The sequence below is a fragment of the Phacochoerus africanus genome, chromosome 4, assembly GCF_016906955.1.
Source record: "Phacochoerus africanus isolate WHEZ1 chromosome 4, ROS_Pafr_v1, whole genome shotgun sequence".
NCBI classification, from domain to species: domain Eukaryota; kingdom Metazoa; phylum Chordata; class Mammalia; order Artiodactyla; family Suidae; genus Phacochoerus; species Phacochoerus africanus.
The window spans coordinates 114,702,128-114,718,125 of record NC_062547.1 but is presented as its reverse complement, the minus strand read 5'-3'; the positions used below and the strand labels follow the sequence as shown (position 1 = coordinate 114,718,125).

General features: G+C 38.1%; 1 protein-coding gene across 1 annotated transcript in view; it reads right to left on the bottom strand.

The window, feature by feature from the left end:
• The window catches only part of MAN2A1 (mannosidase alpha class 2A member 1), a 177,516-nt gene that overhangs the window by 126,842 nt on the left and 34,676 nt on the right, over positions 1-15,998 (bottom strand). Inside the window, exon 3 of the mRNA XM_047778398.1 lies at positions 14,826-14,970. Within this exon, the coding sequence (XP_047634354.1) occupies positions 14,826-14,970 (145 nt within the window). The remainder of the gene's footprint in view (positions 1-14,825; positions 14,971-15,998) is intronic.

Sequence of the window (15,998 nt, the reverse complement as noted above, 5' to 3'; positions counted from 1 at the left end):
AAACATGATTTAATATTTTAAAGAAATTGCTCCACATCTTAAACATACTGGTTACCCAATATTTCCATTTGCACAGAATTCATTCTATGCTCCTTTTATGGGCTGAACTGCGTCCCCTTGAAATTCATATATTGAGAAGATCTACACCCAATACCTCAGAATGGGACTTTATTTGGAGATAAGGTCTTTAAAGAGATAATTCAGGTAGAGTGACGTCATGAGAAAGGGCCCTAACCTAATACAGATGTAAGTCATTTTATTGCACTTGGCTTTATTTTGCTTCATAGATAACTGTGTTTTTTACAAACATAAAGTCTGTGGCAACCCTCCATCAAACAAATCCATCGGCACCATTTTTTCAACAGCATTTGCTCACTTTGTGTCTCTGTCACATTTTGGTAATTCTCATAATACTTCAAAAATGTTAATTATTATTATTTTTGTTTTGTTGATGTGTTATCAGTGATTGTTGATGTTACTACTGCAATTGTTTTGGGGTGCCATGAACTACACCCACCTAAGACAGTGAACTTAATCAGTGTTCTGACTGCTCCACAGCCATTCCCCATCTGTCCCTCTCCTCCAGCCTCCCTATTCCCTGAAACATAACACTGTTAAAATTAGGCCAATCAATAACCCTACAAGTGTTCAAATGACCTATAAGTGCTCAAATGAAAATGAGTAAAATGTCTCTCACTTTTAATCAAAAGCTAGAAATAATTACACTTAGTGAGGAAGATATGTTGAAAGTTGAGATAGGCCAACAGCCTGGCTTCTTGGACTAGAACAGTTGGCCAGGTTGTAAATGCAAAGGAAAAGTTCCTGCAAGAAATGAAAACTGCTACTCCAGTGAACACATGAATGATAAGCGAAACAGCCTTATTGCTGATATGGAGAAAGTTTGAGTGGTTTGGATGAAAGATCAAATCAGCCACAACCTTCCCTTAAATCAAAGCCCAATCCACAGCAAGGCCCTAACTCTCTTCAATCCTACGAAGACTAAAAGAGGTAAGATAAAGAAGAAAATTTGATGCTAGCAGAGGCTGGTTTATGAGGTTAAAGAAGCCATCTCCATGACAACAAAGTGCAAAGTGAAGCAGAAAGTGCTGATATAGAGCTGCAGCAGGTTATCCAGAAAAATCTAGCTAAGATCATTAATGAAGGCGGCTGCACTAAACAAGAGATTTTCAACATAGACGAAACAGCATTCTATTGAAAGAAGATGCCATCTAGGACTTTCTTAGCTAGAAAGAAAGACATCAGTGCCCACCCTCAAGGCCTCAAAGGACAGGCTATCTGTCTTGTTAGTGGTAATGCAGATGGCGACTTGAAGGTGCAGCCCATGCTCATTTAACATTTGGAAAATTCTAAGGCCCTTAAGAATTATGTTAAATCTACTGTGCCTGTGCTCTATAAATGGAACTACAAAGCCTAGATGATAGTACATCTGTTTACAACAGTTTATTGAATTTGTATTTATTTATTTTGCTTTTTATGGCAGCACCCACGGCATATGGAACTTCCCGGGCTAGGGGTCAAATCGGAGCTGTAGCCACCAGCCATAGCCACAGCAACTCGGGATCTAAGCCGCATCTGCGACCTATACCACGGCTCATGGATCCTTAACCCACTGAGCCAGGCCAGGGATTGAACCTGCAACTTCATGGATATTAGTCAGATTCATTTTCGCTGAAGCCACAACGGGAACTTCCTGTTCACTGAAAATTTTAAGCCCACTATTGAAAACTACTCAGAAAAAAAGCAAAAAACAAAAAACATTGCTTTCAAAATAGTACTGTTCTGATTCAACAGCTAGCCTGGCAACCTCCATGTGCCTCAGGTGCGGCCCTGAAGAACAAAAAAAGAAAAAAAAAATAGTGCTGCTCATTGGCAACAGTCACATGGTTACCAAGGAGCTCTGATGGAGATGTACAAAAAGATTCGTGTCGGTCGGTTTCATGACAGCTCACACAACATTCATTCTGCAGCTCATGAACCAAGTAGTTATTTCAATGTTTAAGTCTTATTCTTTAAGAAATACTTTTCATGAGACTATAGCTGCCAGAGACAGTGATTTCTCTGATAGGTCTGGGCAAAGTCAATTGAAAACCTTCTGGAAAGGATTCACATTCTAGATGCCATTAAGAACATCTGTGATACATGAGAAGAAAAATGATCAACATTACAGCTCAGAAGACACTGGTCCCAACCTTCATGGATAACTTCGACGGTTTTAAAACTACAGCAAAAGAAGTCGCTACCCACGTGATGGAAAGAGTAAGAGTACTAGAATGACAAGTGGAGCCTGAAGATGTGACTGAATTGCTGCAATCTGATAAAACTAACGAATGAGCAAAGTGGTTTCTTAAAATGAAATCTAGTCCTGATGAAGATGTTGTGGAGCTTGTTGAAATAACAACGAAGGATTTAAAATATTACGTAAATATAGTTGACAAAGCAGCAATGTGACAGTTTGAGAGGATTGGCGGCAATTTTAAAAGAACTCTTACTGTGGGCAAAATGCTATCTAACAGCGTTGCATGCTACAGAGAAATCATTCATAAAAGGCAGGGTCAACTGAGGCACCAAACTTCACTACTGTCTTATTGTAAGAAACGGACACAGCCATCCCAACCTTCAACAACTACTATCCTGATCAGTTAGCAGCCATCAACATCAAGGGAAGACCCTCCTCCAGCAAAAAGCTTATGACTAGCTGAAGATACAGATGATGGTTAGCACTTTTTAGTAATCAAGTATCTTTTAATTAAGGTGTATATATTGGGGGTTTTTTAGACATCATGTTATCTCACACTTTGAATAGAGTATAGTGTAAACAACTTTTTGTATGCACTGGGAAACCAAAAAATTTGCAATATCTCCGAGGTACCATGCATGTCCTTATAAGAAGAGGCAGTGAGGGAGTTCTTGTTGTGGCTCAGTGGCTAACAAACCCAATCAGGATCCCTGAGGATACAGATTCAGTTTCTGGCCTCGCTCAGTGGGCTAAGGATCGGGCGTTGCCATGAGCTGTGGTACAGGTCGAAGATGAGGTTCACATCCCACATTGCCGGGGCTGTGGCGCAGGCCAGCAGTTATAGCTCCGATTTGACCCCTAGCCTCAGAACCTCCATGTGCCATGGGTGCAGCCCTAAAAAGCACCAAAAAAAAAAAAAAAAAAGAAAGAAAGAAAAGAAAGAAGGAAGAAGAAGACAAGAAGAGGCAGTGAGGGCACACACACACACAGAGGGAAAAACCATGTGAAGACACAGGAAAAAAAATGGTTATCTACAAGCCAAGACAAGAGGCCCTCAGAAGAAACAAACTCTGCAGACACTTTGATTTTGGACTTTAAGCCTCCTGAACCACGAGGCAATAATTTTCTGTTGTTTAAGCCACATCATCTATGGTATTTTAAGACAGCCCTAGCAAACTAATATCATACTAGAAAAAAATAAGTGTTATTACTATGCAAAAAGTAAAGATGGCAATGTAGAGACAATCTGCCAAGTATCATCGTGATACTTAAGGTACATCTACCTCTGTATTACAAGACTGAGCTAAGAATCTCTCACACACACACACACACACACACACACACACACACACACACACATATATATATACACACATAAAACATCTAGTTTTGTTAACATGTTACTGTATATATGCAATAAGGGCCATGTAAATTATTAAACGGCTCTATTAGAATTATTGTCCCTAAGACATCATATGTATCTTCTACCTAAATTTTAATAAAGGTCAAATTTAGTCCCTAATTATTTGGTTAATAACTCAAGAAACAAACAAAGAATAGTGAAATGCCTCCAAAATTAAATAATAAAACAGAAAATTAAATATTAAAAGGCAAATTTAGAAGAAAAAATCTTTATGAAGATTAATAAGTAAGAATTTTTTAAAGTACAATTACTTATCTTCATCAGATATACTTTGTTATGAACTCAGGCCATTTCAAAGAATCGTTTATCACCAGAGTTTGCACAGAGGAATCACAGTGACTGATTAATCCATTCTGCCTTCAACACTTCATTTGCCCTTCAACGATCATGCAGAAAATATGTCAAAGATATTTACGTGAGCCAAAATACAAGCTCAGAGATGTCAAGTTAAAAGCCTTCCATAAAACTCATCTATAATAGATACTAATATCACTACAATATAGCACAATTAATGAAGAATGAACTGAAAGATAGCCTCTTGCAGCTTTCAATATTGAGTAATATAACAGTAAATTAGCTTTTATTGCTCTTATACAATAGACTAATCAAGTATTCCCTTTTACATTGAATTGGCTCTTTCTTTTTCTAAATTACTGTAAAACTCCAATTGTATATTAACATGAGACCAATCACAAAGGTAATATTTTATAAAAAGTTGTATGGTATGAATTTTTGTGACATAAAATTATATTCCTACCTCTAGATTTAATAATCTTAGGACATTCAGTCGCAAACTGACTTACTTAAGTGGTCAATTCACAGTCTTTTTCTTTCCCTTGAATTCACTTGGAAACTGAACCAGGGCTAGAACAGCATTAATAATACCTTTCAATTTATTCTTTCTCACTCTAACAACACTATCACCCATAAAACAGCTAATCACTATTTTAAATAAATGGGGAAATAGTAAAAACAAAGTGTACACAATTAGAAATTGTATACAGCTGTAACAATTACAAATTTGCTATGACTATTTTATCCAAATATTTTTTAAGTTCTAAAATATAAAACTAATAAAACTGAAAACTCTACTGCTTATTGTTAATGTGCATGAACAATTACACCCCTAGTAACTGTTCAGTGACAAAACGCAATTTATTTTTTAAATTTTGGACCCAATCTAGTTTCGACATGCACAGACTTTATGGAGATCTGATTCTCTTAAGGAATACCTAGTTTTATTAGGTTCAAGGACATACAGTACCACCCTTAGGACCTGGGCAAGAGCACACTACCCTGAGCACTGGACTCAAGAGGAATCTCCCCATTCCATCTCTGACCATAGCCCTTTCCACATGATAAATCCACAGGGCAAAGAACTTGCCCACTCAGCACCTGCTCTGCCCTGCTCTTAAGAGTCCCTGGGACCCAGAAATCTATGTGAACATCCCCAGGCCAGCTTCTAGAGCCTCCCAGGACCTTTTGTAAGACCTTCCCATTCAGGGCAGTTGAATTTGCAGCTGGTAACCTCCCTAGCCTGGGCAATAGCCAAGGGGATGCAGTTTGCAGGAGTGTGGGAAGACTGCTAGCCTGTCTGCAAGAAGGACCTTCATGGGTTAACAGGGTCTGGAAGGAGAGAGGCTGGACTGCCCGAGGCTGGCTCCCCCCTCTCCTCCACCAGCACATTTTGGTGGGGATCTGGAGACCAAGCAATTTAAACCCACACTTGGCCTTCTAGGTCGCTGAGCTATTTCTCAAGGCTATAGGAAAGGATCTGATCTAGCAATGTATTAGTTTGACTTATAACTTTTAAATATTTAGACATAGTGTCTGAGGGCCTCTGTGTATTTTGCCCCAGGTCCTGCAACTTTTAGAAGCAAATCTAGATACATGCTACAACCTAACATTCAAGCCAGTCAAGTCTCATGAATCTAGCACTTGGAACCAAGTCTACAACAGGAAGGGTTCAGTAAGTGTCTGAGAGAGAAATAAAGTGTATAACCAAAAGGACTGGGGGAAAAAAGCCATGTAGAATCTAAATGCAAATTTATTACTTCAACTAGAACTGAAACCAAAGGTCAAAGATACCATAAACTATTAGGTCTATTATGTTCCATGTCTATTCTGATATTAACCTAATAATCTTTGAATGATATCTCTAAGGTTCTATTTTATATTTTAAAAGGCTCTGTCAGCCCTAAGATGATTTAAAACACACCTCCAGAAGAAGACATGGGCCTCAAATCATTGTTACACTCTTATGGTTTTAACTGCTACAATAATGATTTCTTAATGAGTACATTAATTCCACTCAAAAGTTAAATAGGTACCAATTGTTAAGCAAACATAAAAAGATTCTGAGTCAAAAATCATTATATCCAGATAACAAACATTGAAAAAATACAACTTAAGGAGTTCCCGTCGTGGCGCAATGGAAATGAATCCGACTAGGAACCATGAGGTTGTGGGTTCAATCCCTGGCCTCGCTCAGTGGGTTGAGGATCTGGCGTTGCTGTGAGCTGAGGTGTAGTTCACAGACTCGGCTTGGATCTGGCATTGCTGTGGCTCTGGCATAGGCCAGCAGCAACAGCTCTGATTAGACCCCTAGCCTGGATACCTCCTTATGTCGCAGGTTTGGCTCTAAAAAGACAAAAAGACAAAGAAAAAAGAAAAAATACAACTTAAGATTCCAGTTATTTCCATTATAATACAATATTCTCAAATTTAAAAATAAATACATATAGAGTTCATTAGAAAAGAAAGCTCCTTCATTTTAGTAATCAAATTGTTGTCTATCAACAAATGATCAACAAGTTCTTTCCATCACTTATCAAACCCTTCAATATATGACTGCAACACCCAGGGAGTTACCGTCATAGCTCAGCAGAAACAAATCTGACTAGACCATGAGGACACAGGTTTGATCCCTGGCCTCGCTCAGTGGGTAAAGGATCTGGCGTCAACATGAGGTGTAGTATAGGTGACAGATGTGGCTTGGATCTGGTGTTGCTGTGGCTGAGGTGTAGGCTGGCAGCTGTAGCCCTGATTCGATCCCTAGCCTGGGAACTTCCATATGCCGAGGGTTTGGCCCTAAAAGTCATATATATCTCTGATATTACACTGAAGAGGTCACACAATTTTAATTGATATTACCATAACTAACATGCTGATTAATTTTAATTCCAACATTTCTATTATAAAGTAAGCTTATTTTTCTTCCCTGAAAAACTGTGAGTTTCAATTAAAGTTCTGTTCTGGTTTATTCATTCAAACACAAACCAAGCATCTAATAAGTGCAAAATAATAAAGCTAAGCTAAATGAAAACAGATTCTACAGTGAAAATGTGCACCAAATGCCATGGGAATAAAGAAATGATAAATTCCTACCAGAAGGACAGAAGAGAGAGATTCTGAGATTAGACATCATCTGGTTAGAGGAAAAAGGTGGTAGTTCCAAAGAGAAGTTAGAGCATACGGAAAAGACACTAAACTATGAAATTGTGTGTCAATTTCAGGGACCAGAAGGCAGCTGGGAATGGCTGTCCTACAACCTACACGATCGAAGAAATGGTGAGAAAAACTGAAAGGGTTGGGGGGGGGGTCAGATCACTGAAAACCTTCTAAACAAAACTTGCTTCTTACCAAAAGCTTAGGAGGAAGGAAGTTAAGGTTTTCTGTATTGTGAGTATAAAGGAGAAACTAACAAGGTAAAGTAGAAGAAAAACAGGAAATGAGGCCAGTGCAATAATTCTGCTAAAAAATGGTAATGGATCATAGTGGAAACAGAGGGAAGTAAGAAGCTCAGGAGGCAAAATGAAGAGAATTTAGTAACCGACTTAAGTTTCCAAAAGAGAGGAGAGGGAGTATCAAGATGAAGCTGAGACTTTGGATACTTACAAACCTACTGATTCCTACAGGCTTTTGAATTCAGGTTTCCAAAATAACCCAATCCAATCTTTTTTCCAGGTGATTCAGTCATCTAATAGTTTTTAAAGCATATCAGCTTCACTTCCATTAAGTTGTTTGAGAGACAGGATTTTTTGAACCCATGTAAGATGCTGTCACTGGAAATTCAATCCCATACCACAAGAACTTATTTGCATGTCTATTAGGACAGCTGTGGTTTTGTTCACCCTGCAGCTGCTTATGTGTACTGGCCAAATATGCCCCCTTACTGTATTGCTCTTCTAAATGCCCTTTAAAAGATCCTCACACCTTGTACCTGACATCTGCAATTATGACATCAACCTCCAAAATATATTCTGCTAAAGTCACTTCCCTCCCTTGCTAAAAATTTCATCTATGAGCATCTACTCACACTGAATGAGGACACTTCATGTGTAGTAAGTCTTCCCCAAATAGAGCTTAGTTGCTTGAAATAATGGAGAGTGTTCTACAATATGATAGATACCATTACAAGTTTAAAAAAAAAAAAAAGAAAGAAAGAAAGAACAAAAAGTGACTTTCTTTGAGGTGTTACTCTTAGGATATATGAGGAATCTACTTAGCCTTATGATTAAGCAGATACTGGGCAAATTATTAAAGTTTCTAGAAGAAACCATTTTAAATGCTGGAAAATACTGCTTCTAAATCACTTCCTAATTGTAAAATATGTAGCAATGAGGAAAACGACTCACCATTGCATGTACTAATGCAGTACTTAAGGACAAAGACATCCATTTCAATAAGGACAGAAGAAAAAAGGACAGGAAACAGTGCGGTGAGGTATCTACTTTTGCAAGATAGTTAATAAAATGTCTTATGCAATTAATAATACTAAAGTAGATGACATTGGGCTTGGAAAAACTTAAGACTCTGGCCAGAAGCTCTCCTGTGGTTTCAGAAATATTGTCTGCAAGAAGCAATATTAAGTAACGGTTACAAGTCTTGATGCCAGAACCAGATGGCGTGGGTTCAAACTCAGCCCTGCAATAGACATATTACTTATCCGCTCTTCTGCCTCAGTTTTCCCAGCTGTGAATTGAGGGTTAAAGCATGATTTTTCCACACAGTTGCTGACAGGAGTGATGGACTTAATATAAATAAGTACCTAGAACGGTGCCTAGAACATAGTAAATTCCCATAGTACCAGCAATTATGTGTCTAACCAGGGAACTGCTGAGCTCTGAAGCACCCAGGATTAAAGACAGACAAAAGGAACCAAAATAAGGAAATCAGGAGATGTTTAATGATCACCTACATCTCTTAGGCACTACCTGACCTTTGTGCTCCTGAAGAATATGGTCTAATCAGAGCCCAAACAATGAGATTTTTTTTTCTCTTCTAAAAAGGAACTTCAACACACCAGTTCTAGTGACCTCTTAAAAAGACAACCTTAAAGAGCCATGTAAGTATTTTAACTCTTAAATGCCAAAATTTTGACAATTAAGATTGCCAAGTAAAAAACAGGACACCAAGTTAAATGCGAACTTCAGATAAATAATAAATGATTAGTATTAGTGTCTCATATGACATTTGCAATACATGCAAAAAGTTATTCACTGCTTATACAAATTTTAAATCTAACTGAGCAGTCTGTATTGTTTTTTTTTTCCCAGCTCAATCTGGCAACCGTACTAACAACCCAAAGTTCAGATAAATGTGTTAAATTAGTGAATGCCCACAAAACAAGAAATACTAGCATCAGTTGAACTAAATAAAGTATCTTAAGCGGTAATTTAGGCAATGGAAAAAACATGGATTGTAGAATCAGCCAAACCAAAGCTCCAAACACCATCCCCACCAATTTATAACTGACTGACCATGAGAAATTACTATACTTACTCTAGCCTCACTGCCCTCACCTGGTAAATGGGGTTTAATTTACCACTTTTCAGGCTTGCAGGAAAGGTTAGGTGAGAAGACACACATCCAAGACCCTGAAGCAAAACAGGCAATGAATGCCGATCTGTTTATCACACTATCTTAGTTCCAAAAACTCAAATTTCGCAACGCAGTAGCCAAAACCAAAAACTCACTTTATCTTAAAATAGCTAAACTGAAAATAGTACTCCCCAGACTATCTCAACATACCAACCATTCCCTCTCCTGCCTCTCATTCCACTGCACAGGTTCGTTTGGCAGCCAGAGTTCTGTCTCCACTGCCTTTCACCTACCGGGGCATCACCCAACCACGGCAGACCAGAACTGTTTTCTTCTGACTGTGCATAATAATACTTGAAGAGACACGCTTTGATGTAACATTACACTGTGATTTTCTCACACGTTCTTCTTCACAAACTTTTTAAGAAAAAGGACATATAAACTCATTTCTAATTACCATACAATATTAAGTAAAAAAAAAATCTGTTATTTTTCAAAGAAAAAAGACTGAAAAATCCTAATCACTCATTTGAGTCAATAAAAGTTCTGCAAAAGAACTGCAAATGCCCAAAAGAAAATAATTTTCCAGTGTGACTCTTGGGCCTAGGTCTTTCTTCTGCTTTGGAGTCATACCACATAGGGGATTATTTTCTAATGTTCATTTTACAAATTGCTTAACTCACAATATGCTGTCCAATTTTCCATTTAGTATACCTTATCTTCTCTCTACACACTGGGATTTCTTTGAAGGAAAATTAACTAAATATTTCAGCAGTTTAACTAGTGGGAAGCAAAGAATTAAGATTGTAGATACAAAGGGGCTGTAATTGTGTTTTAATCAGCTTATTAAATACAACATGAACACATATCAATCAACTAACATTTAATTTCATGGTCTATGATTCAAAACTTTTCAAAAGCGTAACAGTACAAAGTTATCAGCATTTACTTAACAATTCCTTTCCAACTTTGTTTCAGCTCATGTAAACCATACATACAACATACTGTATGACAATTGTTATACGTCCTTTCGGACTAGAAGACATATTGAGATATTTTATTAAAATACAAACATAATTTGAAATATATATCTCCAATTTGACTCCGAAAGAAAAAAATCTTCATGCACAAAAATGCAGCAACATAAAGTTAGGTGACTAGCTGTAGGAATCTTTTAAAAATTTATTTCAAATATTTTCATCCTCAATAAACAAAAGTGCACTGATCAAACAAAGTACTGAACTAAAGTTGGTTTTAAATTGTTGCTGGAGAAAAGGCAAACAAATCTCACAAATCTCATTTAGAAAGTAAATTGCCTAATTACACATTCATTTAGGAGTATTATACCAAGATTTCCCATCCCAGAGTCGCAGTGTAACTTGGAATGTATGTGCACATACTTATCTCTTTTCCTCCACTGAAAGAGAGGTTTTTCATCATCCAAACGATTTCCATTTTTCCCAGAATAATTTAGTTTATCTTAGTTCTACTTTTCTCAAGGAACAGTGAAAATTATTAAGGAAAGTCAGTAGACTCTTTTCGCCAGCATTTTGCTTGATGGCAAAAATCGCTTTAGTTTTAAAAGGTCTATTTCTGACCATTATTTTTGACTCAAGCGGAGAAGGGCCTGAGGGTAAGGGTCATTAACATCTTTCACTAAGACAAAAAGATTCAACTGGGGTTGCTAGGATACCAACAGACAGATTCATTTATTACCATCAGGAACAGTTATTAGGAATGTCTTCTCACAGAACAACATATTACTGCAACAGGAACCTCAATGCCAAGTCTACAAGGCAGCGGCAATCCCTGCCTTGGAGAGCTTAATACAGTCTGATATTGGCATTTAAAATTACAAAGTGCACTTTAAATAAGGTCTTTTTTTTCAAAGGACTAGAAATAAGAAGACAACAGGAAGAAAGGGAAGAAAGGAAGTTAGAGGAGAGTATAGGCTAAGGAATAAGTCAACTGTTCCTCCTGAGGCTGCAGAGAAAGATGCCTTTGTTCATTAACTCATGTCACTGAATGAGTCTGTGTACGTGCTGGTTATTATTCCAGCTATTAGTCACCTGGTGGTTAGTAAGACAAAGTTCGAGCCCTCACTAAGCTTACGTTCTAGGGAGGAGATCAGGCAAAAGTTTCCATTTGTGCCTATATCCAAGTATGAATGTGTGTGCGTGTGTCTGTGAATGTATACGTACGTGCAGTTCGAGAAAGCTGTGGAGGGGCATGGAGGCAGGTTAGGGAAGGCTGTAATTATGTGCACTTAGTGTGGGACTTCAAGGGTCTCTTCAGAGAGATAAAACTCAAAAAGCCGCCAGACAAGATAAGAATTACCAGACCCTTGTCATCCCACCCATCTCACTGGAATTATTACCATGTTCCTAAGGACCTCCCCGCCCCAGCAACTTGGCCTACTCCTTTCTGCCCCCTGCTAGGAAAGGTATGTGGCCCACTCCTTACCCTGTTCCTGCAGGGACAATATATGCCCCCAACCAACCAGCAAGTGTATCCGAAGACCCCATCCTTCCCCAACCAACCAGGAGGTCAAGAGGAGCAAAGCAAGACGTCTCCTCAACTCCTTTGTCTCTGGGCTTTAAAAACAGACATGACCATGTGCCCAGGGTCGGCGCTTCGTGACTATGAGGAGTCGGCCCACTGCGTTAATAGTGTCTCTTCCCTCAATAAACTTGTCTTTTCTATACCTTGCTTTGAATCTGGACAATTCTTTTTCCACCTGCGTGCAGAGACCACAATACTTAGCGACTGCTATATGCCAAGTGTTGGGCCAGGCAATGAGGACTGAGTGTAACAAGAGACACACGTTCTCTGTCCCTTGAGTTTACTTGGGAGCGAGATGCAGGTAAACTAACAGGGAAGTATTCTGGTGCCACTTACTACCTGGGTAACCCTAGAAAGATGGGAACACCTTCACCATGAACAGTGGCACTAACTTTCAAACGTTACTGTGAGCATTAGATGTTTATAAAACGTTTGGCATACTGCCTGGTAAGCTACAAATTATATTATTTCAGTTAAGTGCCCATGGTAGAGAATAAAAAGAAATGAGAGCAGTGGAAATTGAGGATGGCAGAAAAGGGGAAAAGATAATAAAGGTCTGCAAAAAATCAAAAAGGGTTCACATTAGGAGCTCTTGTAAAACACACTTTTAAGTGTATTTATAAGCTTAGGAATGGTATACAATGAAATCACATTGCACACCCTTAAATTAAGTGATAAGAGCTATATGTGATTGGCAGAGAAAAGAGAAGGCGAGAACGATTTAAAAACTATAATACTCTGCCACTATAGCACCCAAGGAGGGAATATTTCAGAGTAAATGAGATTTATGGGAAAAAAAAAAAAGTTCTGCAGTCCTACAGGCAGTCTCATGTAGGAAGTATGAGCAGCTGACCTCACTGAGTCCAGATATAAAGATAATGTGTTTCTCATATGCCTCCACTAAATGCAAGTGTACTATTTAATCTGGTGCTCAAGTGGATAAACAGCAAAGGGAATTTTGATTAGATGTGATTTCCATCACCTTTTTACTTACTTTATAACTAATTCTTGCTAAAACTGCTACTTTACTTATATGACATCTATTTTATAGATACACAAATAAACATGCCCAAGGACACCAGGAGGTCTGACTAGTTCTGCCTGGCTCCAAATCTCTGCAGTCGTTCCACAATGCCCAGCCATCCCTGAGTTTTGATTTGAAGGCAAAGGGTAAGATCAAGAAGAAAGATGAGGAATTCCCATTGTGGCGCAGTGGAAAGGAATCCGACTAGGAACCACGAGGTTGCGGGTTCGATCCCTGGCCTCGCTCAGTGGGTTGAGGATCTGGCGTTGCCATGAGCTGTGGTGTAGGTGGCAGACGCAGCTTGGATCTGGTGTTGCTGTGGCTCTGGCGTAGGCCGGCAGCTGCAGCTCCAACTAGATCCCTAGTCTGGGAACCCCCTATGCCTACGCCGCAGGTGCAGCCACATAAAAGACAAAAAGACAAAATGACAGAAAAAAAAAAAGGAAGAAGAAGAAAGATGATATAAAACATATAAGAGGCAAAGGATTTGTAGGATAGGAAAAGATAAAGATATTAAGACCAAAGACAGAGAAATCAAGTCAGAAGTTGGTATGTGGTAACTGCTCATCACGAATTTCCAGAACAATATTGATTTTAGATATATTATACCTCTGTGCATACAAACAGTGGAAAGTATAATGGAAATCTAAATATTTCAGCATCCAAGCTCTATCTTCCAAAAGCAGCCACATACACACACACATGCACACAAACACATGTGTGCACGTGCAAAACTTCCCCAAATCTTATGTCCAGACATAAAGTAACAAGTTCCATTATCTTAGAAGCAGAAATGCATAACAATAAACTAGTGGGGAAAAATGTAAGTATGACAAAATTGAATGTTGGGAGTAAAGAAAAACCTTCAAAGTACTAAATGAATATGGAGCCTCTGATAATAATAGTGAAATTGAGAAAAAGAAGAAACAGAAGCCTAAGTAAATCCTTCAAAAGGAGCCTTAGGGAAGTACATTCCCCAAAAACCCTGCAACTTAAATCACTAGGCATTGACTGCACCTGTGTACTCACAGTAACAAGGACAAACATGGACTCTTACTTCCCAACAGCATTTTAGCAATTTCCCTTTTACCGTGGGGGAAACATCTCTTGCTTCAATAAATAACAGATTTCGTCAAATGAAAGAACAATACCACTAATGATAACGAACGTAGTTACTCTGGGACCCTGCAACATGCCTTTTATATTTCAGCCTATGAAGGAAATACTTTATCCTGATTCTACGTAGGAAAAGACTTCCTCTCAGATTAAGTCACTGGCCGAAAGTTGCCTTAACACAAAAACTGGGACTCACACTCATGTCTGCTTGACACTAAGGCTCTTAACCACTTTATAATGTTTCTACATTTTAAAGACTGAAACTTTCCCAGGAGCACACTACATTTTCTAACAGAAAGTTAAAGGACATGAGAGAATTCTCCCACACACTAAAAAGTAACTAAAATGAACTATCAGTACCTTAAACGCATGTAGCTTTTCATCTCTCAAAGCTAAGACCTCCTTGTGTTGCTTCCTATTTCATCCTGCACAAATACTATCCTTGAAGGCCCCATAAATTGATAAAATGAAAGCTCAGTACATATGAAAGAAGTATTTTACTGTTAAAAGAAAGAGAATGATGTCTCAAAAATTTGAGAAGTGAGTTATACCAGAGCCTCATTAAAATACTCTGTGCCTACAAGGGCTTAACTTCCAGATTTCTGAAGTGCAAATTTTACCTGGGTCGTTATGAGAATGAGGCACCACAAAGACTTGAAGGGGTTTAGTGTCCCATTCATCAGCTCTGTAAGTAATGTCAAATCCTTGCTTCCAAACTCCACCATCTGGATTGTCAAAAGGAATTAGACTGTACACATCTAACATCTAAAAATATAAAAGACAAACAAAAAAAAGTAAGTTTAATCATGTACAACCCTAATTTAAAGTTAATGTTGGAAATACTTAGTTGAAACTACTCACGGCAGTACTCTGTGGATACATTTTAAAAGACAGACCTATTTCTGTAGAGATTAAAGAGTTTAAGGCAGAAATTACATAATTAACCTGATAAATAATCCCCTCCCCCTCCTGCTTCTAATTTCATTCAATTCCTTTCCTCCTGCTTTCCTTCCAACACAGTTTAATAGAAAATGCTAGGAACAGCAAACAAAAAATATTTATTATGATCAAATATTCAACATTTTTAAACACAGTACTGAAAATGATTTTTTTTTTTTTTCGCTTTTTAGGGTCACACCCGCAGCATATGGAGCCAGGGTAGGGGTCAAATCAGAGCTATAGCTGCCGGCCTACACCAGAGCCACAGCAACGCAGGACCCGAGCCATGTCTGCAACCTACACCACAGCTCACAGCAACGCCAGATCCTTAACCCACTGAGGAAGGCCAGGGATCAAACCTGTGTCCTCATGGATGTTAGTCAGATTCATTAACCACTGAGCCATGTCGGGAGCTCCTGAAAATGATTTTTTACTTTGTCTTTATTTTATAATCAATCTTCTATACTTTAAAATCTATATCTGAAAGGAAATGGATCTACAGCTATTCTTTAACTCAGCATGTGTATTTTTATTCTAAAAATAAAACTATAACAGGCTCGAAAGGTTTAAAATGGAAGAATTTAAACAAAGATTCAGCTTTTAAGTATTAAGTGTTTTCTAAGATTCCAATGTACTATAATCTACTTGGACACAAAGGAAAAATACTACAAAGAAACAAAACCAAACAAATCCACAAACTTATTTTCACACTCTCTATAATACTAAGTGTGACAAAGAACACAATTCTCCTTCAGTAAAATTTAAATTATAAAAATTTATGATACATCCTAATTACTATGTAAATCAGTTACAAATTTTTTAAAGATAAGTATAAACCTGAATACAAAGTATTT